The 27232-nt window shown below is 40.8% G+C and overlaps 1 protein-coding gene across 1 annotated transcript in view; it reads left to right on the top strand.

Moving 5' to 3' along the window:
• Positions 1-27232, top strand: part of LOC311494634 (nucleolar protein 4-like) — a gene marked incomplete at its 5' end in the record, with an annotated part of 134706 nt that overhangs the window by 98201 nt on the left and 9273 nt on the right. The window contains one exon of the mRNA XM_084553779.1: positions 24449-24927. Coding sequence (XP_084409905.1) covers positions 24449-24927 — 479 coding nt within the window. The remainder of the gene's footprint in view (positions 1-24448; positions 24928-27232) is intronic.

The following is a 27232-nucleotide window of genomic DNA, read 5'->3' as shown; positions in this document are numbered from 1 at the left end:
GGGTTACAGAGGCAAATGAGAACGCTGAAAATGCAGCAGCAGTGATAAAAGACTAATTGTTTAGTCAAGACTGTATCTGGTCACTAAGGAAGTAATTATCCTCCATTACTGAAGTTTCATATGGCGTTGATATAAACTCACTTACTGCTTAATATTGCCCAATGGATAGAATATGAAGATAGATGAATGCTGGAGGGGAGCAAAGAGGCAGCAAAAACATTAAGAGAAGTGCAGCCGGATGGAAAATATGAACATAAAAAAAGAGTTTAATTGTAACAGAGTAGATCTGCTCCTCTCCAAAAAAACAAGAAAACCTATTAGAGACAGTTTGACCCTCAAACCAAACCACGTCACAGTCTAAGATTCCTGTTAGAATCTCTGCTGTTCCCCAGCTGAGCAGCGTACGGTGCATTACAGTACATTAAAGCTGCTGCTGCTCCTTCTCGCTGGCCTACATAGAGTTCACTCCCCCATTAATCTTTCATGCTTAACCCCAAAAAGATAGAGCAAACCTAATTTACTCTAAGTCAGTAAAAACTTCCCAGGGAGCCAGAGGGGGGATGCCGTGCTTCCACGTTTCCACAAAATATGTATTTTAGATTTATCTGTGTTTTTCTCCCCAAATATAAACTTATTCTCAACTCTTGAAACGGTCACCATTAGCCTGATGTCTGTCATTTCATCTGAACCTTTCATTCCTAGAAGACATTCTTTAGAAACTGCAGAGCAAGGTTGTCACATCACTATGTCAACGCAATGCAGCAAGAATCAGAATCAGGTAGCAGCCAGTCAAAACACTCATCTTACTGAGAGAGAGAGAGAGTAGGCGTCCCAGCTTTTCGGTGACATTTTGTGAAGAAATCTGTGCTATTTTGTAACATCAGAATACCTCCTGTTTCAAATTAAGAAAGGGGAAGGAGGTAAAGAAATCTTTTCGGTTTGGAGTCCTTATCGATCGTATCATCATCTGTTAGTAGCTTTATAAACCTTTATAAACTACAGCTGAAAAAGAAATCTGTTGTGATATGACAGCGCTGTGTTGTCTGTTGTTGTGTGTCTGTTCAGGCTTTGTTGCTGGGGTAACATTATGTTAATTTAGGGACAATCCAGTAACAAATTGTGATCTCCCATGTTAAAGTTGTTGTTTTCTCTACCCATCCATCATGTTGGCTACAGCTGCTTGCTTCTTCTCTATATGACTCTTCCTGATTTGTTAGATAGATATAATCGTAGTGTGTTGAAGAAGAGAAGTATGCGTTTTAATATGAATGTCCTTGTACTTGAAGATCACTCAAAGATGTTTTGCTCCGATGATTTAGCGAAGAAAAAAATCAGCTGATAATTTACTCTTGTTCGTACAAGGTCGGAGATCATTTCAAATAAGCGATGCAAAAAAACAGTGACGCACAACACTACTGTCATGTGTCATATCCCGAGGCATTAAACGCGGAGATATTTACTTCCACACACAGACTCATTTACAGTATATTAAAGCCTGGCTAGATCGCCAGGGGAATAACACTGTTCTCCGTGTTGTGTGTTATTCATCATTCTGATAATGTACTTTTCAGAAGAGCTTTGTACGTGTGCTTTCACTGAAGACTATTCATGTTCTTTTCTTATTAAAGTGTGGAGATTGAACGTAAGAAAATGTTGCAGCTGTTTTGTATGTTTAATAATTCTTTAGTGGCTGTAGCTCCTGACTGAGGGAATGTGGTTTTCTCTACAATGTGAAAGAAACCAAAGAGATTCCAACATGGAATATCTGATGAAGTACTATGGCTTGTCAAACTCATTATTTTATTCACGTAAAGAGGTATAAATCAGAACTAAATAGTATCATCTAGGTGGCATGTTTCATGTTCAGGGGCATTAATCTGAAATAAGTAGAAGGAAACTTTGTCCATATGATCGCTTCTTTAAAGATAGAAACTTCATATCAGACTTTATTTTTGACAATCTCTCAAATGTTCTCTCAAATGTTCGCAGAGTTGCAAAAGAAAAAAACCTAGCAGTCTTAAACAAGTCGTAACTGACAGAGATGTGTACAGCAGATGGTACTTTATCTGAGTATCTCTCCCTCAACCAGACACACACACACACACACACACACACACACACACACACACACACACACACTACGTGTGCCCTGGTGAGTGGGGTGCTGCAGTGTTTGTAAAGTAGGTCACGAGGGCAGTGTTGACCATTACAGCCTTTGACTGTAGCGAGCAGCTTACCTCACTCACTATTAATAGACACACGCACACACATAAGTACAGCAGGCAGGAGATCATGCAGAAAGGGATGTATAACTTAACATAACATTACTGCTGACGTACCTCTACTGTATGTGTGCAAGACAGACAATTTGGATTACAGTTCATTTTTTCTTTTTTTCTCTCCACTTTTCTTGATCCACTCTCCGGGTGGAACAAGAAAAGTTCAAGAAAATTTCAGCGGCCCCCTGCATGTCATGTACATTTGTAATTTGGCTAAGCTTTTGGAAAGAGGAGAGAGGAGGAGGACAGAAAGGAGCACTTGTTTGGTTCCATTATTGGGAAAAACCATTTCAACACAAAAGCTATATTCTCTACTTCCCTTGCTCCCTCCCTCTCCATCTATAATCCATTTTCTTTAAGGTTGCACTGGAGGAGAGGAGAGGAGAGGAGAGGAGAGGAGAGGAGAGGAGAGGAGAGGAGAGGAGAGGAAATTGGGAGAGGAAATTGGGAGTGAAAAGAGCAGAGCTGAAGGGAAGCCAAAATTATTCGAGAGATGGAGCTGGAAGAGCAGAGGTGGGATATGAGGATGAAACAGATGGAGGGCAAAGCTGAAGTAGGAAAAAAAAAATGAGAAAACATGACGAAGGGTGAGGCAGAGCTAAGAAGAGGGGAAGTAAATAGGAAGGAACAGAGTGTGTGAAGGAGAGGAGGGAGAATTGATGAGCAGAGCCAGAAGGCAGGATATGATGAGGGCAGAGGGAACACGAACAGGGGAAGCATAAAAAATTGGAAGGCTACAGGAAGAAGGGGTGTTTTAACACCCTTGTGAGAAATCATGTGTTCCCTCCCACCCTAAATATGTCAGGAAAACCCTCGAACTGCTCCGCTGCAGCCAGATCCATTCTGCATAATGCTTTTTTTTTTTCTCTTTTTCTTTTTTTAAACCAGCACAAAACTGAACATTAGTGCAGCAATGCTTTAAAGAAGTATGAAATCATGTTAATGGGTTAGTACATCTGCAGACCGGGGCACATTTATAGCATTGTGGTCTCTGAGTGCATTTCACCCCCCCCCCCCCCCCCCAGTCTCATAAAACTGAGCATTTGACACTGTCAAATTAAGAATCCTAAGAAGCACAAAAATGATCTGAGGCCTCTTTTCCACCAGCTAGAACAAATCATCCATTGTTTCTTCTCCTCGTGTCTTGTCTTGTGATGCATTATGTTACTGTGGACATAAAGAAGCTGTAGCTCGTCTATGAGAAGTCAAAATCTCTTTGGCGCAGACTATAAATATAGCTCCACAGCTTAGCAGTTATTGAACAGTAACAACCACTATGTAACATTAATTGTGAAAAGTTTGATGCACTTTTTATCAATTCATAGAAAACACTTTAAACTGAATAATTGAGCAAAAACAATAACTTCATGTTTAAGTTCATTAATGAATTGACTATTTGTTTTGATCAGTTGATTCAGTTCCACCTCTAGATTTCCTTCATTTCTTTATCCCTGCCTACACGGCCCACATGTATTGCGAAAGAATTAAACATGCTATCAAGTTATATTTTTCACAATGGAAAAACAAGCAGAGTGTATGGAGGAGGCTGACACTTTGTAGTTGGAAGCTGTTGGTGCTGTGGATCTTTTTCCTGCTGAGCGCTCAGTTATCTGAGCTATGTTGTCTCAAATATTGACATAAATCTGCCTGAGAGCACACTATGGTAATGAAATGAGATAAGTGAGTGCATGCAAATCAAACTGAAGCTTTGTGATATTGTCCATATTCCGTTTATAATGGTGATGTATCTATAGTATGAGCTGCTGTGTGTGGTCGTGTATATATAGTATGGTGTAAACCATTCTCAGTATACGCTTTGGTTTCCATGTGTACAAGAGTGAGGTGAGGTTTTTAAACGTGAAAATGGGAAATACACACACACACACACACACACACACACACACACACACACACCCCTAGGCCCCGCCCCCTCTGCATCACTTCACACCCTTCTCCATCCCTTCCAACCATCCCCCTCTTTCTCCCACCTTACATTTTGTCAGTTCCTCCTTTGTCCAGCCTCTCGCTCTCCTCTCCTCTCACCCACACACTCACATTCAGGCTTTCTCTCTCTTTGCCCCCTCATCGGTCACACTTCTCTTTTTTTCTCCTCCATCCTCCTCCATTCCATATCTCTGCTCGGTCAGTTTCCCCTCCTCTCTTCTAATCTCCGGTAAAAATGCCCACTAAACCTGTTTATAACAAATTAGCATCAGTGTGCTTCCAACATGCACAAGTACTCAAGTGTGTGTAATTAATGTTTTGTGTTTTCTTGTTTTTGCATCTGCCAGGACAGTATAGCGGTATTTCCTACATTAATCCAAGTCCTTCTGGGTGTTATTTTTCAAGCTTTTCATGGAGTCAGTTTATTTCTCCCTTACGTTTCAACCTCCTCCTATCTCCTCCCAGTGTTTCGCCTTGAAAATCAGTGTCACAGCTGCAAGAACCATAACTGGTGACATTCGGCGTTTTGAGTATATGATGTGATGTATATATGAGAGCCTGCTGCCGGCTGCTGTTTTGATGTGTCGGCTAACATTATTTCCTCCAGTGTTTTTTCCTCTCTGCTGCCCACATGATGCAATATTAATTGACTCCGATCAAAGGAGGGAAAGTGGCAATATATATAAATGTGTGTGTGTTTGAGAGAGAGAGAGAGAGAGACTCCTCATTTCCAATCTGTTATTTCCATCTATTCTTTCTCTTCCCTTTGTCCTCCCTCCTCTCCTGAGATGACAGGCCTCAGTACAGAGCATCAGCTTCAGAGGAAAAAGTAACTGATGGGAATCGTTTGTATTTTTTAATGTATCTTGTGTGTGTGAACCTCATTACTATGTACAGATTTTTAAATGAGATCCATAGTCCCAGCTTGTTAGACACATTCTGCATAAAAAAATTCAGTAATGAAGTTCATCACTTAAATTCAAATGCTGAACCCAACTTCATCTCTGATTTCTGGATCTAATTTTGTTAAGGAATTGTGTGTGGGTTCTTGTTTTTAGTAAGCTGTGAGGGCCAAACTTTTGCAGAATACTACCATTGTGGAGCCTTGTTTTTTTGGTCAACACAACTCTTTAAGGGTTAAAACCTGTTGTGAGTAGAGCTTACAGTTAGGTTGTAGTTAGGGTTTGGGGCTATGGAATGCTTTATACCAATGAAAAGTGTTGTGTGCGTGTGTGATTTCAGTTTCTATGAGTGACAGGAGGGAATTGGCAGAGAGGATTACATCTCATTAAACAGTGAGATTGATCTCTTCAGCTTGAGATTGCGATCAGCAGGATTAACTCCGCTGCTGATAATGAGTGACAAAATGAATCTGTCTCCGCAGCCTTCGTAGAAAAATGTGACTGTGGAGTTTTCCTCCGGTGTGAGAAGCAGCGAAGGCTGATTTCATTTTCTGACCAGCTCAAAGGGCCATCCTTTATAGGTTTATGTGAGATGAAGTCAGAATTCCAAAAAGGCTAGATCAGCATACACTCCTGCTTTGTTTAATCGCAGCAGGACAATGACCTGACTGGTTTACAGTTTTTATAGGGCATTTCCATGAGTGGACCGTTCATAGCTCTGTTACGTCCACATCAACCTTTCAGACTCCATGTACCACAAACCTTTTTTTTTCTTCTATGCTACACGTAACTTCCAGCTAATTCATCAGTCATCAGGGGGATGGTGTGTGAGCTGAGGTGGGCAGCTGATGCATAGCAACCTGTGAGGGCACCGACCTGTCCATCAAACATGTTTATCTCTGCTGTAAAGTCGGACATTTGAAAACAGAGGTCTTTGTGGATTGACTAGCTTTTGGAGCCAGCCTCAGGTGGACATTAGAGGAACCGCAATATTTGTCACTTTCCCCAGAGGTTGCTGTTTGGGTTAGATGCTTAAACTGAGGTGGGTTCAAATGTTTAATTCCCCTCACGAGGGAAATTAAACCTTTCAGTCTAAAGCTAAGAATATTTCAACCTCAACTTTTTGTTTGAAAACTCTGCCAGAATATATATATATATATACCTTGTAGGTCTGTCCATTAACACAACCACATCTTTCTGTCTTCATACATATTCTCATTTTCCCCCCACTGAGCTGCTGCTGTTTTATTGTCTGACTCCACAGCAGTAAATGAGATGAAATGAAAATGTGACAGCACAGTTGAGAACCGCGGGGCTGCGTTTAAATAACAAATGGAAATGTTAATGTGTGTGCTAATCATTATTATAATTGTTGTAAATTGGTGCTGTTAATGCAGATAATTACAGCCTTTGCACTTTCCACATTTACATCCGTGTTTTGTTGACAAGTGTGAAAGCAGTGGCGTGATTTTAGAGGAAATCGTAGTAAACAGGCCGCTGGGTTCCTGCAGCCTCTTTACCCCCCCACCCCCTCCTCTTTCTGCCTTTATACAGGTTTCACTCGTTTTCTTTTCCTCTTTTCCTCTTGGAGCGTAAGGGACGCATGGGACTGAACAGCTTGTGATTTTCTTGATCCACTCCTCCTGTTTACTGAGCCTCCTCCCTATGACTGTATATGTGTGTCTCTCCTCTCCCTTTAATCCATTGTTCTTCTCACCAGACCATTAAACTGTTTGTCTCTGGCTGTTAAACCTTTTAATATGTCCTTTCAATATCTCTTTTTCCCCTCCTTTCTTCTCACTCACCCACCTTCTTTTGTTCTTTGCTCTTCAAAAATCTTACCTCTCTGTCTGCATGGTAATTTTACTCAGCAAACAATCCTACTCTTTGGCACGTTTTGGATGTTAAATCTGATCTTAATTAGTTGATAATCAGACCTTGATGCCTGGGTACAATCCAAGCAGGGCATGTAAACAGTTAAAAGAAAAATCAGCAGCTTTGTATTGAGGTGTTGGGTCCACCAAGAGTCTAATCTTGCACCTTGACTCTGCGATAAAAACCATCACTGTACAACATAACAGGTCTCTTCAATGTGTGTCAGATTGTACAATAGCGGTTTTCAGACATTTCAGAATGTGCCAAAGATTAGTGCATCTCACTGCTACAATAAAAGTAAGTAGTGCTGTTACAGTTTATTTTGAAATCGCTCGAGTCCTATTTAGATTGGACTGAATGGTCAGGATATTGCATATTGTATATTTTGCGTATTTTATTGGACAGATTTTCATGGTGCTAGGATCTGTTTCTCTTTGATTGATCCTACCTCCGTATAATAGGCTGGTTCTTGAAATTGACACTTGAAAGTGTCTGTTTGCCTGGACGCTAAAAATATTTTCGTAAAATATGTGTTTATGCCACATATCACATATAACAGGAGAGGAAGGATTCATTCATCTCATTAAGTAATCTTTGCCTTTACCTCCATGTTTCGCTACCTGATGTTTACCTGTATTTATTCCAACCAGAGAGAAATAATCAGATGACAAGGGTTTACGTGGTTATAGGAGGTAATATTTTTGCTATTGAATAGATTGTCAAAGGTTTACACCACCCCTCTCAGTCTAATTGAAAATTCCCTTTTAGCCCGCCTAGTCGTTCTCTCATTGAGATACTGGTGTTCATGTAAATTCAGTAACTAGTGTTCAAATGATAAAATCATGTTGACCTCAGGTAAAAGGAAAGGAAAATTTCTATGTGTCTATGTTCCACCTGGGTAATAAAACCCAAAATGTGGAACCATAAATTCTGGCGTAGAATGTACAACACGTTTGAGTGCAGGGAAACCCAGAACACTGTCCCCTCTGTCCTGGGAGAGAGGCAGCCTTCTCTCTAGGCCTGCTTGCCATCTGACCCACCAGCTGCTGCGTTGTCCATCAGCCTCGCATCACACTGGCGGCCCAGGGCTGCTGAGGATGATGGACAGCAGTGAATTAGAGATAGAAGTGGGTGAAAGGGCATGGAGGGATGGGGAAAGAAGGAGAGAGTGAGAGAGGGAGAGAAACAAACAGCAAGAGACAGAGAGTGTGGTGTGTGTGTGTGTGTGTGAGAGAGACGGAGAGAGATGACAGAGGAGAATATGAGCAGCGTGGAGTGCTCTGTGTGTGTTTGTGTGTCCTGCGGGCGGCCGATGTGTGCTGCATTGTGTCATGTTGGCATTGTGGCTCGCTGGCGTTGCGCTCGTCCCATCCTATTAGCTCGTTGACTGACTGCCCAGATCCTGCATAACTCTGCTGACTCTGGATTACAGCATGACAGCTATTATCTCACCTCATTATCCTCCTCACTTGTGATGATGAATTTCATCATCGCTTAAAATCTGACGTGGGCTTCCCCTGCCTGTTGTGTAGCTCACTGAGTTTGTGTAATTGACTCAGTGGAAAACTTGCAGCAATAGTAAATGTGTACATGGTTGCAGCATCTTTTTGGATAGCTGCCAGCATTAAAGACGGTGGCTTCATTAAATACTAGATACCTGGCTGTCATCCACTCATTATGTACGATACTACTCCCCGGCGGCCCCCCTTTCACTGCAGATACAAAATTGTCTGGTGTGAATTTTTATTTTCTATTTAAATGCATTTATTCCAGGATAGTGGACATCTATATTTTGACACACTATTAAACATCACAATAAATAACAATATTGCATATATATATATATATATATATATATATATATATATATATATAAGCACTCAATTAAAGTGCTCATTGTGATGAATGAGTGTGTTAAACTCACATGAGCCGAACTGTATATTTTGACCCAACATGAACCATTTCATCACAATACAGCATATCAAGTGTAGTTGTTCTATTTCTTTAAATTTTTCCCACTTTATAAAAGCTGGAAACAAAGCCTACATGATTTAAATTGTCTCATGTCTTCAGCCCTTGGAGCAATCAGATTCAAGTAGGACTCATGAAAACTGTTGTACATCAACAACGTCAGTGCAGCATTACGTTTTTTAAATAGTTTTTTAAGTTGTTCATTTTTCAGTGAGTTGTTTGGCATTTCTAAACGTCAGTGACTCTGCTCTGTCTGGATTGATCAGTCTTGGCTGATAGTTGGTTGTGTATTTTGTGGCACGATGCTTCATATAAACATTCATCTGCTGAATTCGTACAAGACGTTTATCTTTTTTCTTTTTTTTTTAAGAGTCGCCTGGAAAAATGCTTCTTAAATTTCTTTTTCTGGGAGGTAGAATATCCAGTGTAGGACTGTGCATCCTCGACATTTACAGGGAGCTTATAGAAGGAGGGATGACTATGTAGACACTATAGTGTTGTCTATGTGAACAAATGAAGGCAGAGAAGAGGAGTTTTGGTAAAGCTGGATTGTGTAACGTATAACAGGGTGTAGAAACAGTGCCAGGCTGTGACAGCAGTGTCTTGTTGCTTCTCTGCTGACTGTACCATCCTCCTATTCTGCTCTGTTGACCCTCAACACCCCTTTTATACTGAAGCGCCTGTCTCCCTCCCACACACACGATCTCCCACAATTTATTACAATGTGCAGACATGTCTGTGATGCATTAATAAAGCCGATTTTTTTGGTAGTTGTTTATTTTCAGAACAATATTGCCCTTTGTTTCTAAATGAATTCTGAAAGAAAATAACAATTTTCAAAGCAGATTAAGAGATAATATTTGTCACCTATGAGCCAAACTGCTTCTAGTTTAGTTTGGTGTTGTAGATGTGTTGAAACCTGATGTTTTGTCTTTAAGAATGACAGCTACAGCAAATAATCGAGCGGCGTGGATATGAAATATTTGGGAACATTGAACGCTGACAGGTGCAGGCAGTCCTTGTTGTTAAGAAATTCACAGTTTATCTGCAGTAACAGTTTCTGAATTTGTCACATGTAGCCCTCTCTGGTTTCGTATTCAAGGTATTTTTTCATTTTATTTTATTTTTTTAATTTATTGGAATAAAGACATATCCAAGGGTATTTCATACGTCCGTCTCCCAGCAACACATTTTAGTTTCTCATGACAAATTCCAAATTCCATCAGCTAATGCTTGGTCTGCCATGGGGTCTTCTCCCAGTTGGCCATACCCTCTGACCCTCAAAAGGAGGGAACCCAAAAGCACAACAAAACATAACTCACCATCATGTTTCATAGTCCTTATATGTGGAACATGTCCATGTATACATACGTCTCATTATTGAATGCACTGTATAGAAGTCCATACAACCCGGTTGACTGTGTACGTTTCTGCAGCTGACTGCAGACACTGATGTGGAAACCGTAAATTATCCTTAAGCCTGACAGCAGATAACAACCAGGTAGTCCATCCATCCATTGTATCTCAGCTTCCATGCTGTTGCAGGCTTATGATTGACAGGTGAGGCTGCCACCAAAACCTGTTCCTTCACCAAACCTCTGGGATCTCCTGCTCTACCAGACAGAATAATAATCAGCTGTGGTGCTTAGCCATCCTTTCTTCTCCTATCCCACCTCCTGACATATCAGTATCCGCTCCAGATAAACTTCCATCACTTTTCTGTCTTTCTCCTCCCGCGCTTCCACTCCTGTGTTTCTCTTTGCATGTAAAAGAGGGAGAGATCAGCAATGGAGTTTCAGCTGAAAAGCCAACAGTCAGAGGTCTGAATATAAAAACCAAGCAGAGTGGCAGATGGAGTGGAAAGAGGACAAAGAGCTGAGACAGATCAAATGAGGGCTTATTAAGGCTCACGAAGAAACATAAATTATCCAACAATAGAAGAGAGAATTAATGGAAGAGTGCAGAGGAGATCTGATTCCCCTCTGCTGTGAGCTGATGCAGTTTTGAGCTTTCTGGATAACAGGCCTGGGAACAGACTTCCCTCCCTGGTCCACCACTATACATCCCGCTCTCTCAGATTGATCAGGCTATAGGATCACTTACTGCGAGCAAATACCCCTCATCTTTCAAGAGACCAGATCATCCATCACTGCCTCTGTGTTTCTAATGGAGTTTTGTGTCACAGTTTAGATTGTGGATCTGCCTCATGACTTCCTTTTGTAGCTCAAAAGGAAATAAAGTGTGTCCACTGAAATATATATTGTACGAGTAGATGAAAGCGTGTGCTTTTGAGCTCATGCATAATGATGAGACGTGTATGTTTGTGTGTGTTTGGTGTCCAGATGGACCACTGCATGCTCGGTGCAGGTGTCAACACACAGACTTATTGGAGATGTCAGGACACCTCAAAGACATTAGAGGACACATCCAGATTACAGGAGGAACTCATTTTCTCTCCTTCTTTTCTTCTCTTTACCCATCACTCTTTCCCCCTCTGCCACGTCTTTATTCTGAGGAGATGTTTAGGGGGTTTATATACAGTAGCTTGTCTGCATAATGTATGTTGTAAAGGTCCAGGAGGAATACGCATATAGATAAACTTGACTCATCTTCTTCCTTGTCTTTTTTCCCACATTTTGTCTTTAGAAAATATTTTAATTTTGATTATTTTTCATTCATTATCTGATTATTTTTCAAAAAATGTTACAATTATTTCAGTCTCAGAGCATCATGTGATTAACATTTTTGCTGCTTGAAAAGTTGCACATTGTGTAAGTGCAGTTGATGGTAGAGAAGTTAACGGTAAGTTGAAGAGAGAGAAGTATTCAAAAGAGTTTCATCTTTTAAAGCTTTTGAAACTACTGCAGATGTTTTTATTATCCACTAGTCTTTCAGTACTTTACCCTGAACTTAATGCAACATCATGCTGTAAGTCATTGTACACGCAAGGCCTCTTTCTTATAGATCTTACCTCCACTTCACGGTTGTCCAGACAAAAGATAAAATGACTGTGCAGACTTTTAGAGCAGTGAAATTCTTCCCCAAAACACTACAAACAGCTGTGTAGAGTTTTGTCAGCCAACATAAAAATCTGTTACTTCAGATTATATTTAATTGTCCCAAAAAAGAAAAGGAGGAAATCCCCAAATTTCAGAAGCTGAATGAAGGAAGGAACTTTTATTTGAAAATCACTTCATGCCTTTTAAATGTTGTAGTTCACAAACTAATCTGGAACAATGAGTGTGAATAGTTCCATATGAATGTTGAGGAGACAATGAACCAGGCTGTGTGTGTTCCTGTCAGTGTGTGTGCCAGCTGGTCCTGTCACTGAGGAGGTCGCTGTCGAAAGAGGGAGAAAACAAAATTGCTCAAGGTTGCATATTTTGGAGGGACGACGGTGTGGGTGTTGCTTGGAGGGTCGTTGCTATGACGATGCCAGGCAGGGCAGGGCCATACGGTGCTTTGAGGGGTGCGGCAGGCTATGCAGGCACTGCGAGCTAGCAAGCAGCTCGTGCCGCGTCTTAGCGGGATAATCCATTGTAATCCCACGCAGGGGAGTCGCCAGCTCATCCCCCCACCTCCCCTCCCGATTCCCTCCTTTTCTCTCACTGCCTCCCTTCAGCTCTCCATCCCTTGGGATAGGAGGCAAAAGAGGAGGAGAACGGGGAGTGGAGGAATTAGCATCTGTTACCACTCTCGCCCAGGTTAGCTCCTCTGAGGGGAGGAGGGGGGCTCTAGCTGTCACTGCGTAGTGAAGCCTCAAATGAAAAACGACGGGGGACAACCCATTAGAGCTTCCACCCTCCCTCTCTTCATCCATTCTTCCATCCATCCCTGTGCTCTCTTCTCCTTTGTATGACCCTCTACAATCTCTCACCCTCTAATCTACACGTTCATCTACGTCGTTCTCAAGTTGTTTTTGCCTTCTCTCCTCTTTATTCCTACGCCACCTCTTCATCTCATGCGCTTCTCTTGGTGTCTATTTGCGTATTCTTGCCAAAAGTTTTATTTCTCTTCCTCTGTAGTTCCAATTCTTCCTCATCCGTTCTCCTGCAGCCCTCCTCTGCTTTTCCTTGTACAGTATTTTTACTTCTTTCTCCTTTTCCTCTGTCCCGTCGGTGCTTAACCTTGTCTTCCTCCCTCCATTTTTCTCCTCCGCAGTATACCAAACGATGCAGAGCCTGCTAATGACACCAAAATCAATTCAGAGCTCTTAATAGCTGACAGATAATTGGAGAAATGGAAAATTACCACCGTTTTAGGTTTTATAATATATCCAGCTGGGTCCTGTATTAAAATGACTTCTGTATTAAAAAACTCCTCTTCACTTGGCTTAAAACAACTGGTAAGGTGCATATTGTTTGTTTTATGTATCAGATCGCCTTTTCTTTCTGATTTAAACTGAAAAGAGAACAACTCCCAAGTATTGATGAATATAGTTGTTAGCATATTATTGTTGTAAACTAGACTCCCTACCTTCAGATCAGACTAGAAATCCAGCTTTTATGCTTCTTAGCTTTTTTTTTTTAAGGCTTGATAATTAAATTAAGGTAAAGAACAAAGCTGATTGATTTCAGTCGAATGATTTAACCAATTTCAATCCATCAATACAAAGCTGCAAACAACCCTGGTCTCTACGTGATTCACTACAAATCCAAGCTGAGTTTGTAGCCACCCAGTGATGAATGAATGAATCGCATGTGCTTGTTTCATCGGTTCATTTTTGGACAGATGACGAGCGTGAACATGAGAGCTTTCTGCTGTCGCTAGCTGCTGCTGCTGCCTGTCTGCTCCAACACCTACCTTTAGGTCCTGACTCCATTGTTCTCCCACCTAGGAAGTTATTACCATCACTTCAAACTATGAATACTCCTTATATTTTACACTAATATACTAATCTATTCCATGTGACTTGGGTGATTAAAACATAGATTCACTGTACTGTATGGTTGTATAATTCAATAAAACCGGTGTGGCTAATCATTGTAATGCTACGCTCATCGGCACATATCTCTTTGAATATCTCTTTGAATATCTCTTTGAAACGCTGACACACTTCCTTTTGTTCATCTGTGTTTCTGTTGTGTTCACTTGTAGGTGTAAGAAAAATGATAAACTCTTGAATTAGATTTTTTTTTTTGAGAATCGCAGATACCCGGGTTGACCTTTTCAGTGGACACAATAAAATTAAAAACATCTAAACTCTAAACTATCTATGGAACAACACCATAGAACCATAACTGGATTTATTATCCAGTGCAGTTATGTTCCCCAGAGAGAAATTGGTTTAAAAACACATTCCACACATTGAGACACATAATCCAGTGTAAAGACTGAAGATTCTTCCAGGACATAAGTTCTGTACCAATGAAGCGTTGCTGTTGCCTGACGAAGGTCATGGTAATCCGTTCCCAGAGGTTATTGCTGTGTCCTATACCATGCAACCATGTGACTCTGTGACGCACAGATTGCATACATACGCCCACCTGAACACACACATACACAGAGCAAAGAGCAAGGTCATGTGATGCAGCATGCGTGACAGACGCAGAATCAGGCAAATCATTCTATTCACTTGAACACGATGAACGCATGCACACACGCAATCATGAACACACACGTGTCACATTGTGTGTTGTGGTGGAGCCAAGCAGGGGCAGCAGTTTGACATTTGCCTTAATAAATCATGATGTAACAAAACATAACGCTAGTGTATGAGTGTTTGCTGCGGGGGAAATGTTTTATTTTTTTTGTTTTTTTTTTTGAGTCAGTTTGTGCTTCTGTCCTCAAATTATGGTGCATAAAGAAACCACGGATGACTGAAGAAGAGCTTGAATCTTAAAGGTAGTAAAAGACATACTGTAAGAAAGTTGAAGGGAGAGAATTGGTGCAAATGGTGAGTTGTGCTACAGAAGAGAACTGACATGAGGAGGAATAAATCAAGAGGCTGAAAGGACGAGGAGGAGGAGGCAGAGTTTATTTCCACCTCAGCGGGGAGTGTGTTTGCCAGTGTAAGCAGGGGTACGCCCCCCCCAAGGCTGCTGTTTACACAGCCTTTATTTTCTCCCTGCATTAAAGAAACAATCTGCTTAATTAGTGCCAGGGTTTTTAATCTGCCCGCCCTATTTAAATCAATGCACAAGTGGCCCATCACTACAATAGAGACATTGATTTGTTGTGTTCTCTCCGGTGTGCGGCTGAAATGTGAAATATCATGTGATCATTATTAAATCATATTGATTGAAACATGCTCCTGTTCAGAGCGGCACTCAGGTGATATATGTCTCACTTTTTAATTAAAGGGCTGTTGCTCTCAAGTTCACATGGACGTGCAGTATATCTCCGGTTTAATTAGAAATGACTTCGAGTTCACTTAACATGTGCCGTACTTTGCTCCAAAAGTGACTCACGGGGTCATCAGTGCATATTAGATATTTGCAGTGTGAATTAAACCCTCTACATTGATCACACATACCTTTTTCATCAGGCTCTACATTCATTAAATAATTCAGAGCTGATGTTACTCTACTTTATTGCCTGCGTTTTTATTAAGTGATTAAGTGACAAAAAGCTACATGGAGAATGGATATTTGAGATTTTACTGCCCACCATTCTATACAATTAAGGAGCAGACCGGTGTTTTGTGTTCTTTTTGTCGGAGCTTTGCATCGACAATACTAATTAAACTTGATTGCAATTATTGCAATGATCACAGATTCCAACTATTTGCATGGACGCTGAATAACATGATCTGATGAGGTGTGATCTGATGTATTTACACGCTCCAAAACATCAACCAATGTATATGTTTTTTGAGGTGCTGCGGCAAATTTAAGGATTTTTTTCCTCCAACTTTATTGACATCACTGAATTCATTCAGTAGAAGATAACCAAGCTGGGTGTACAAAGCTTCTTCAAGACAGCATTCATAAGAGCTTTTATATTGTATGTGTGTGTGTCAATGTGACATTGTGAGTGTTTTGAGTCAGATTTGAAACATATGAGCTAATTAACTTCTAATTATTAATCTGTTTGATCAAATTTGCTAACGATACAACATTAATATTATGTATTCACAGAGAACTGTAAACCGCTTCCTTGGAATTTTGATGCAGATGATGAATTGTTGTGTTCAATAACCCAGCTCCTCTTCAAACACAATCATGTTGTCTTAACTAAGCTTAACTTCCTGCTCATATTGTTCTACTTTGTCATCTCTAAGCTCTCTAGAGCAACTGGCTGATTTTTGCATGTCTTAGAATAAATGATCACTAAGCAAGCAACGTGACCTTGAATTCATTTTCCTTAATAACGTGCAGTGTTTGCTTTGCATTAAGACAACTGAAGCGGCACCGAGCAAGACTTATTATATGTCAAACTGTCTCATCAGCCTCAGTCTGTCTGTGTAAGCAGTTCATTTATGTACAGATGCCACTAGTTCAGAACTAATTAGAGCTGGTGAAATCCAAAATCAGATCCTCTTAATAGAAAAGTGTGAGCTTCAGAGTGGCAGCTTAGCTTTGAAGCATCTTAGTGCTTTCATTTGACACAGTGTGCAAGATCTATTGTAAGTGACGTGAATCATAGTTGTTGAGTTCTTGCATCTCATCAGCCTCCTCACAGAATGATGTACCAAAAATGCCAAAGATGTAAATGTCACCAGGCTGAATTCAGGGCCGCTCAGTCTTGGTGTTTTTTTTCACCCTTTTGTGTGAGTGACAGAGCAACAGCGGAGTGAATTGAAAAGACCGAGACGAGCGTGATTTACGATGTGTGAAAGGCCCCACGCATTTGTCGCCCCCCTGTGCGCCCGCTCTGTGTTAACAGCTTGACAGTAAAGACGACAGTTCGCACGCCGTAAACACGGAAATGCACGAGTCACAGAAACACGAATACACACACTGATGGAGATGTGTGTTGCCAGGTCAGCTGATGCAGCATCTTTGCCCTCCACCACCTCCCGGAGGGTTGTGGGTTGAACAGTGACTGACTGTCAGAGAATCTGTCCACCTGTCCTGATTCTCTCTGAGGGCATGGAGGACTGCACTGTGCACACGTGTGTGTATGTGTGTGCCCTTGAAGGGAGAACACACTTACCCTCTTAAACACACCGTGGGCCTCTTGTGCCCTGGTGCCCCTTGGGCCACAGCTTAACACTAAACACTGCCATGCATCACAGTCACTGCATTGCCAGAGAGGAGGAGTTTGATGAGGAGGTGGAGAAAGAGAGAGATGGTAATGAAATATGAATAGAGGTAGAGGGGAGGAAGACTGGATGAATGGAAAGCTATATTCAGCTGAAGGAAGGGTAGACTTCTAAGTGGGGAGCCTTTTCCGTAAGTGAATGTCTGTCAGCAGGTGCTGAGTCATGAAAAAGTGGAGATAAAGGTTTCACACTAACATTTCACTTCTATCCAAAATCTGCCCTTTTAGTGTCAAACAACCCTGAAAGGTGGATCTGTTTTTAGCTTACTTACCCCACAGGACTGCAATGATAGTTGCATTTTACAAAAAATGCAATAGAGATCCAGTGACAGCAACAAAAATGGAAAAAGTTCGATAAAAATGTCCGTTCCCATATTTCCAACTTGAGAAGCATTTATGTCTCCTCTTTTATGTTTCGCTCAGTTGATTTTGCTCAATAAATTGTTAGGTTCTTGGATACTTTTGAGATATAAGGAGACAATAATGCAACACTAATGCAGCATAGCTTGGAGATAAAAGACTAGAACAACACACTATGTGTTCCATTGCATTGATGTGTGTTTATAAAGCCTGTTCTTGATCTAACTGGGTGAGAGGTGGGATAAGACACTGGATAAGTCACCAGTCCCTCACAGAACCAAGCAATAAAAAGATGTCTAGACATTTAAGAGAGTCCAATAATGTTGAATTTTTTATATCATAGAAAATCTGTCAAATACAATTGACATTTAGACCAAACAGTTAATTATTGGAATTATGAATTATTCAGAATATTAATCAATAATGAAAATGACTGGGTGTGTGTGTGCCCTATGGTGTGTTTGCAACAAACAACAACAAAAGCTACAACTTGGTCAGCGTTGAGTGTTGCTCAAATGCTCGTTACCGAAGGGGAGGTTGGAATGGGCATTGACTATTATATAAGTCAATATATAACATGGGAAGGGGTGCAGCAAATGCATGTGAATGGTTGACGTGCCAGCTCATCTTTCATGCTGCGCGTTTTGCCCGACACATAACAACCATGTCAGATGTCAGATTGTCATTTCACATCACCAGCTTCCATTGAACATGTGTTGTAGCTCTCTCAGTGCTAGTGTGAACACAAGATTACAAAATGGCCATGCTGTTGAATTGTTGCTCAAGCAAAGGCATAATTGACGCATCGCACCAGTCATGTAGTGACAAGTGTCAGTCTTTGTAGTTTGTAGCTTGCTGTTTTTTTTGTTGTTTTTTTGCAGCATAATCTTACCCTCCTGTCCTGTATTTATCTCTCTATGTAATTCTTTAATTTCATTTAAAATTCTGTTCTTTTTAATTAGCCTTGAATGGTGTTTATTTGTTAAGATGAATTAAAGTAATGCATGATTATTTGTATTAACTGTTGACACTCTGAAGTCTTCATTTTTGTTGCAGTAACTCTGATTCATATGTCAGGATTTTGGCAGGCCAACAGTTTTCGAATAATTATCATGACAGTCAGAAACGTAACGCTGTGATAATAATTTATCTTGAAAGCTAAAACAGTTGTGTTCAGAATAGTAGCAGTCCAACATCACTAACCAGATCAGTTGCTGTTTGGCAAATAATTTACTCGTAGGTGTAGAAGAGTAATAAAAAACCAACAGACCCAACAGTCATAACATGCATGCTGCTGATTCTGTGTAATTGAATCATTAATTGAAAGGGGCGTGCTCAAAATAATAGCAGTGTTTAGTGAATTAGTGAGGTCATTCATTCTGTGAAAAAACAGGTGTCAAACAGGACAAAGGCAGTAAATGCTCTGCATGCTGGTTATAGAGCATATCTGAAAATCTGAGTAAATTGTGTCATTCCAGGCATTGGTCAGAAGAACAGCGTACTTTGATTAAGAAGATGATTAAAGAAGAAAAAACACATAAAGAAGTGTGGAAAATAATAGGCGTTAAAATGATCTCATGTGCTTTAAAAGGGCAACTAAAACCAGAAAGAAATGGAAAACTACCATTCAAATGGCTCGTGGAATAACCAAAATGGCTCAGCCATTGATCAGCTCCAGGGAGATCATAGAAGGTCTAAAGTTACCTGTGAGTACTGCAGCAACTGAAGAGACCTATGTGAAGCCATGCAGACAAATGCAGACACTGCTATTTTTTGAACAGCCTTCACTTTCTGTACTTATTTGTCAAATATTTATAGTAGATTACATAAAAACTCTTTTAAGGATTTTGAGATTTACTCACTTTTTTAAAAACTGCTATTATTTTGAACACAACTTTATATAGATAAACAGTGAAGGCATATTGTATCAAATGGTTAAATATTTGACAACAAAGTTTTATAGAAAGCATCTATCCAGTTGAAAAATTTATAAATGCTGGAGCTACTACACAATTGCCTGCAGTACTGTTGTGCATGTAAACACATTAAAGTTTCTATATCTGATCATCATGAAATCTACAACTCAATACAAAGTCGTGTGTGTGAATGAGTGCATTGTGCGCCACTTGTCTGTAAGGCCTAATGACTCTTTTATTTGCATCATAAGGCTTGAAATTTAGCGTTATGACTTTCATGCGGAGAAAAAGATTTCAGATAATTTATGATACGATAACGTTTCGTGTGCTGATTGTACAGGCAGCTTTTCAAGTGATTTAACATGACTGAACAGAGTTACTGTACGGGACACGTTAACATTTACTCTCCATGTCTGCTGCTGTTAGAAAGGTCATGCACAGTCACAAGCATGATTCTGGCTGTATGATTAGGTATGGGAGAGAGGGAGGATGAGAAACAGGATGTGGAGGAACAAGTGATTAAAGCTATAGAAGAGGTAGAAGGAGGACAAAGAAGGGTATAAACATGTTGTCTCTATGGTCAGGTATAAAAGATAGGGTAAAGAGCAGTAGAATAGTAGACTTTTGTGCCTTAAATTCACATCATAACTTGGTCAAGAAACATGTGAGTACTTTTACTTACTTTTACTGATGATCAGAAACAATAGAGACTTTTACATTTAGTATTGTTTACTGCCATGTATTGTGAAGCTTTTCAGGAAAAGCTCAAGTACATGGAAACATATAACTATGAACATCTTATAATTCATGTTGCAGAAAGTTGGTCTCAGGTCACTCCGTTGGGAACTGATTATGCTCCGGCAAAGATCTGCCGGGCTAGTCAAATCGTTTGGGCGGGCTTTATGCTGTGATGGACAGAAGAGTAACACCGACATAGTCATACATGTCATCTGAGCACTGTGGATTTAAATTTGTTTGTAACTAATGGCTCTGATTGGTTGTAGGACTAGCCAGTTGCGTGCAGATGTATATATATATATATATTATTTTTTTATCTATATAGGTGGAAACTTTCCCATAAATGAAATCTAAATGATGTGTTACCAGACTTCTTATATGCTGATAAGAACTGAGTCTGGAAACAGAAAACTCTTTCAACACACTCATACCTAATGAATGATGTGAGGATATATCTGGAATGAAATCTAATTCTCTCGGTCTGGCAGCCTTTTATAGATCAATTCCTTTTGATGAGAGGTTCAAACCAAAGTTAAGGTCTCTTTAGCTGTAGGAACATTTATGGAGAAACATTATATATTAATATTGTACATGAAGTATGTGATTTGTTTTGGGATTTGTCTTTTTATGTTTAAACAATCACCTATAATTTCATGGGGACTAGTATACTAGCTTTTTATTGGAACAGAAGAGCCAAACCATGACAAACAGGGGAAAAGTGAACTCAAATATGTTGACATACAGATGCAGGGATGACTTGTCCACTTCTTTTTGTTCCCAGCATCCTGCTTCTATTCAGTCAGACTATCATCTCATTGATATGATCAGTCTGATTCCAGCTGAGGACATGAGACAAAAGGCAAAACAGAGGCATGAATCAGTACCTTCTGCTTTTGAGCCAGAAACTGATATGGAAGAGAGGTACAGGACAAGGAAGACTGGCATTGCTTTTTTTTCTGAGGTCTAGTAAACTGAAGGAGACAGGAACAGGAGAGATGCAGAGGGTTGATGGGTTATAGAGTGATGGGAGATGCAGCAAATATGAAAAAGAGAGGGGGCCACTCCCTGTTTTGCAGGCATGGACAGAGAGGGGAGAAACAAAAACCAAATAATAGATGTGAGGAGGAGAAGAGCACAAATCCCCTCACTGTGTCGTCAGGCAGGGATGGAGGGATGCAGAGGCAGTGATGGTGGTCTTGCTGCTGAGGGGGGATTTGTGTCGAGATGGCAGGAATTAGGTTGGCCTCGGCCTCCACGCATGAATACTCCTTACACACTCATAAATACACTCTGCCATGCTTTTCTACCTCCAGGACCCAGGGCTTCCCTCATTTCCTTGTCTCTCTCTTGCTCTCTTGCTCTCTTTCTCTATCTCTCTCTCTCTCAAAAAAAAAAAAATCATTGTCACATTTGATTGTATGTCTAAGATGTGTTATAATGAAGTAAAGCCCAAGGTAACAAATGGTTTGTTCACTATATACACAATACAGTACTCAAGAAATTCAATAAAAATAAAAAAAATCTCTCCCACGTGCCTGTCCCTTTGCCTCACTCTCTCTCCACCCTTCCCCCTCCATTCCCCTTCTCAATCCTCCCTCATCCTCTCCTCTCACCCCCAAGCCATGACCCCCTCCCTCCTTCCCTCGTCTCCTCCTCCCACCCCCCTCCTGACCTCTTTCCTTCTGCCTGGCTGTACCTCCCTTCATAGTGTATTGCGCTCTCTCTCTCTCCCTCTCCTCCTCTACCTCAATGCCACTCTATCCATCTCTCCCTTTCTCCATGCAGCGATTTGGACTCCACCCCTCCCTCCCTCCCCCACTGAACGAATGACATAGTCGATACCATTCTCAGCCACCTCTCTATCCTACATCTTTCTTCTATGGCTGCTGCTGTATTTTTTACACTATGTACATTCTAATTACCTCCTCTTTCACTTTTCCTTCATCCTCTTGTTACTTTCCTTTTTACACTCACTCAGTTTCTCTATATATCCATTTTCCCATTCATCCATTTTCATCTTGTTGTCCTTCTGTAATGCTGGGATAATTTTAGGGCATTATTTTGTGTCTTTATCATTGAGCCTTTAACCATAAATTGTAGGCTAGTTTTTAAAATGTATCATATCTGCCTTCCTTCCTCTCTCAGTCACTGTGACCTCCAGCACATGTGTGTGTGTTTAGCACTATGCACCTGTAGTCTATTCAGAACAATAAAAACCAGTCAGGGGGACAGGCATCCGTCCTGCCTGCCAGCCTGCTTGGCACAAACCATTTATTCCATGATCACTTATTTAGTAGCCTGTCTGAGAACAGACACAGACACGGAAAGAAAGAAGAGATGTTGAAGTTGCTTTACTAATAAAAACTGAAAAATTAACATTTAACATCAATAAAACATATTTTATTTAGTATTCCTTCATGAATGTCAAATTAGTTTTCAGCTAAAAAGTAAATAATTCAAATAAAGACAGACAGCAGCGTAGGATTTTCAGTAGGGAACAGATTAATACTATACACGTACTGTAGATAAGGTGGATAACTGTAGGTGGAGACTATTGTTTTGTTGTGTAATTCAAGAACTGCTTTCATCTATAACAGATGAAGCAAACAGCCACCAAGCAACAACATTAGAGAATATAACTTAACATAGCCACCGACTGTATCTAAAGATGGATGAACCCTCCTTGACCTGAATGATTTAGAAACGTAGCGTGGTGTCTCTAGCCGCCGCCACCTTGGCAGTGGATGACTCCACCTAATTCCCAACTAATTTAAAAAAACGTCAAAGAGGTGGAACAGTATCAAAGCTGAGGCTGGCAGGTGACGTCTACACAGACAGCTAGCAACCTGTGGGGGAACCCACCTGTCAGTCAAAACAGCTGTTCTCTTAATTAAGCACAACTTTAAACCTTGATGTAGTTCAAACAGTAAAAATGTTTATTTCTCCTGTAAAGTTGGACATTGACTCACTTTTGAAGCCTCTAGTGGCTGTTAGAGGAACTGCCGTTTTTGCACTCATTCCACATCATTTTTCAGTGTCCGAGGTTGCTGCTTGAAGATAACTTTAACAAAACAATCAACCAGCACAGTTGTAGACTAAATCAGGACTGCTGTTATTCATCTATTCATCGGATATCCTGTTGAATGAAAGGCACTTTAGATAACTGTTTGTCACAAAAGCAGAGGATTGAAAGAAGAGGAGGAAACCTGTACATCTCTAGGCAGCACATGTGAAGCATAAGCCCAGTATCAGGCATGTCCACTGAGTGTTGGAGCAGGAGCACAGCCAACCACATGGTGATAAAACTAACAGTACTCTCCCTGTGTGGATATCAGAAAGTTTCTGGTTGTATTGTATTTGTTTGTGTTGTAGGCCTGTGCTCAGTGTAACACACATGATGTGTTATTGTGACACCATTATGGCGATGATAAAGAGAGTGATGTGTTGAGATGGGGGGAGGGTCCTCTGTCATAATGCAGGGTGTTGACTATGGTATTGTCTGGTCAGGCTGCAGACTGGATGTAATCAAATAAACAGACACTGCTCTTTCTACCACACACCACTCGACAATACTCTACACAGCTTCACGCAGTCTCCCTGTCTGTCAGAGGACTCGCTGCATTTCACTCGTAACACTAAACCTCTTATGTGAGTGGTTCTTCCTCTTTGGCTACATTTTAGTTTGATTCACCTGAATTTTAGAAGATGTTAGCTGTCAGTCAGATTTTACCTCTAGAGCAAAATGATGTATGCTGAGCATCAAATGCCTTAATTCCTGTCTGACACCGACACACTGTGTGTCTTTTAAAGTTATTTCACTGTCAATATCTTTTACCACAGACAGCATAGCAGGATCTGAACACCTCGCTTCTTCAATTTATTTTTTATTTTTTATAAAATATCAACTGAACGGCTTTCGGATGACGTGTTTTACTCTTCTGTCCATCACACCATAAAGCCCGTCCAGATGATTTGACTGGCCTGATAGATCTTCGCCGGACAAAATGAATTCTGACCAGAGCACCTCTAAAATTTTGTGGAGAAAGGAACTTCAGGCCAACTTCCAGGCTTCTGCGTCATTGTCCACAGAAAATAAATATGAGCTTGAGCCTTCTCAGTGTGCCTGTAACATGAGGAAATGTCCTTCATTCTCAAATCACAGCTCTATGTTCATCTGTGGCCGCAGTCGAAAATAAAGATCAGAAACAAGAAGCAACAAAACAGTGTGAAATTGAATCCTCTGTGTGTCTTCTTTCAGATGATTCATCATCAGAGAGCGGCAGTGGAAACGGCCTGCCTGCCCTGACCCCTCCCTCCTCTTCTGTGACGGATGGCGCCATAGTCAGGGAAACAGAGGTTAATGGCAATGGTGGCCCCGCCCCTCTCGACTTCAGCAGGCCTACTTCTTCCTCCTCATCGTCTGAGGACCAGCAGCCGATGAACCTGAGTGACGCGCCACCTCAGCGCCTGCCCCTGTCCACTTCACACCTGCCGGTGACCGTCTCAGCGGCCGCTGCAGCGCTGCTCGGCGCTCTGCATCCCAGCGCGCCAGAGGAGCTCCGCAGGAAGTACCCGCTGGCTGCCAAACCTCCTCTGGCTCCACACCCAGCCCTGCCTTTGCCTCTGCCGCACACACACACTTCTCACATGCATAATGCTCACACTCCCAACACACACTCCCAGTCACACAGCGCCGAACTGCGACTGGACCGAGACGGCAGGGACTACGGGGGCAAGGTGAGACCACACGACCGGCATACTGCACACACACATCCTGTGCTTTAATATATATCATCTCAACCACCTAGACCACCTGCTCTCGCAAACCTTTTAGCCCTGGTATACATCCAGCCATTCATATGTTGAATTAAGTATATCTGTTCATGTTCATGCTCAACACATACACTCAGACCTATAGTACCTGATGTGCATGTACAATGACTGTGTGAGGAAACCTGTACAAAAACAAGAAGCAAGATTTAATAAAGAATGAAATCCAGGAACTTAAAACTGCGGTACAACAATACTAGCACTACATGATATGCCAACAGGCCACCATAAAAAAAAAAAAAAAGAATAAAAAAGTTTAACATAATTATTTAAGTTCATAATTATTTTATAAAATAGTGCCAGAGTGAAACCTTTTCGCAGAAAGGTAGATGAAAAGATTATCAAAATATAAACCTACTGCCAGGAGTTGGGTAACATACACTGCCTGGCCAAGTTGCCACCTGGATTTAACTAAGCAAATAGGTACAAGCCTCCTATTAAAAATCAAACATGTTTCATTGTTGCTCTTGGAGGCAATTTTCATTTACATCCACAGCCTAACTAGTGAATGACTCCTAGATGTATAATCCTTGGGTTCAAACTCGTCTGAAAGTCAAAATAAGTTAACTAAATGATTAGCATTGAATGAGTTGTGTCTTTTATTGTTAAAAAGGTGAAGGTAGCAATACAAAGACGACAGTAACAAAGCAAAAAAATAATTTAATATTTGATCGTGACTTGCATTAGCACAGCTTCTCCTTTGCTTTCTGTCCTCCCTGTTGTCTGCACACACTCTGCTTTGTTGGAGAAAGCAGACTCACCTTTCCAGACTCAGAAAAACTGAAACAAAATCTTCATTTAGGTTGAATTAATTGGGACATCCATGTTGTTGAATGTTGGCCCGTCTTTGTTCAAATGTGAATGGGGCACACAGTCATTTGTAAAGAAGAGTCACCAAATGGACTTAGAAAAATAATAGATGGAGGTAAAAGCGAGGAGAGATGGAAAGCGGAGGCAAAGGGTGATCAGAGAAGATCGCTCTCCTTCCTTCCTCCCTCTCTGTCTTTGTACAGAGCTGAATAGCAGAACCTGACAAACAATACACACCGGCCTTGGAGGGAACATGGTACTGCCAGACAGTCTACTTTCAGAACACACACAGCCCTATACAATACTCACGCATTCATACAGACACACAAAGTCATTCAATCTCACATTCAGCTTCTCTCTCACACAAAAATTCAACAAATACTCCTTTCGCACTTCACAATTTTCACTGTGTCTCCGACTGTTAGTCGCTGTGTCCATTGTGTCCAGGGTCATCGTCACATATCGTGTATTATGTGTAACACACTGAGTGTGTTTCAAGAGTTGGGTGGAGGCAAAGAGACCTTGTGAAAATACTACTAATTTGAATGTCAGTAGCACTGGTGGATAGAAAATATGTAGATTCAATAATGTGCTATGCTTAAGTGAATACTTTACCAAGTTCCTCCAGGTAGCTTCTTCACTTCTAAACAACTGCAGGGGAGTTGGAGTTCAAATAGGGACATCTGTGGAATATCTGTTGGAGTTTCTCATTAAAAACTCGTATGACTACTGTCTGCAATGAGATACTTTCGTTGGAGGAGACTGTTTGACCCTGTGCTCTTTCTACCTCCAATGAATGGTGCTCTAACAACCCATTATCAGTCAGAGGCTCCAGTCTCATGGTGTGGATGGGGTTGAAACTTCTTGTTGACTGTAGTGTACATTGTTGGCAGATTATATCTCAGTCCAAAGATTTTTCCAAATTGACATAGATAGCTTCCTTTTTTCCTCTTTCAAACCATCTGTTGATGTTCCTATTTAAACCCCAACTCCTCACCAGTCCTTTAGAACTGAAGAAGCTTCTTGGATGAGTGGAAAAACGTCTTCAAGAAAGTCTGCAAGTCCAGTTGTTCATGTTTTTAGAGTTTTTTTAATATACTATAACCTGGATGAGTGGGAACCTTTACAGACATATTACTTGAGTATTTCCAGCTTCTTTTACTTGAGTCCAGAGAGAAATATTGTACCTTTTGAAAATGTTTGTCCCATTTCCACAGTCTCCAATCAGCTATGTAAACCTTAAATAGCTTCAATTTCCAATAATATTATGGCCATCATGCACCAAGCTCACTAGCTGGACCACAATGATAATGTTGGCAGACAAATTAGAATACACAGTTATTATTGGTCTTACCAGTTTCTATGTCTGCTGTACCCCCATTTGACAACTGTACATTTTTTG

The sequence above is a fragment of the Chelon labrosus genome (genome assembly GCF_963514085.1).
Source record: "Chelon labrosus genome assembly, chromosome: 10".
NCBI classification, from domain to species: domain Eukaryota; kingdom Metazoa; phylum Chordata; class Actinopteri; order Mugiliformes; family Mugilidae; genus Chelon; species Chelon labrosus.
Note: the sequence above shows the minus strand (reverse complement) of the source record. Positions and strands in the feature narration are given on the sequence as shown.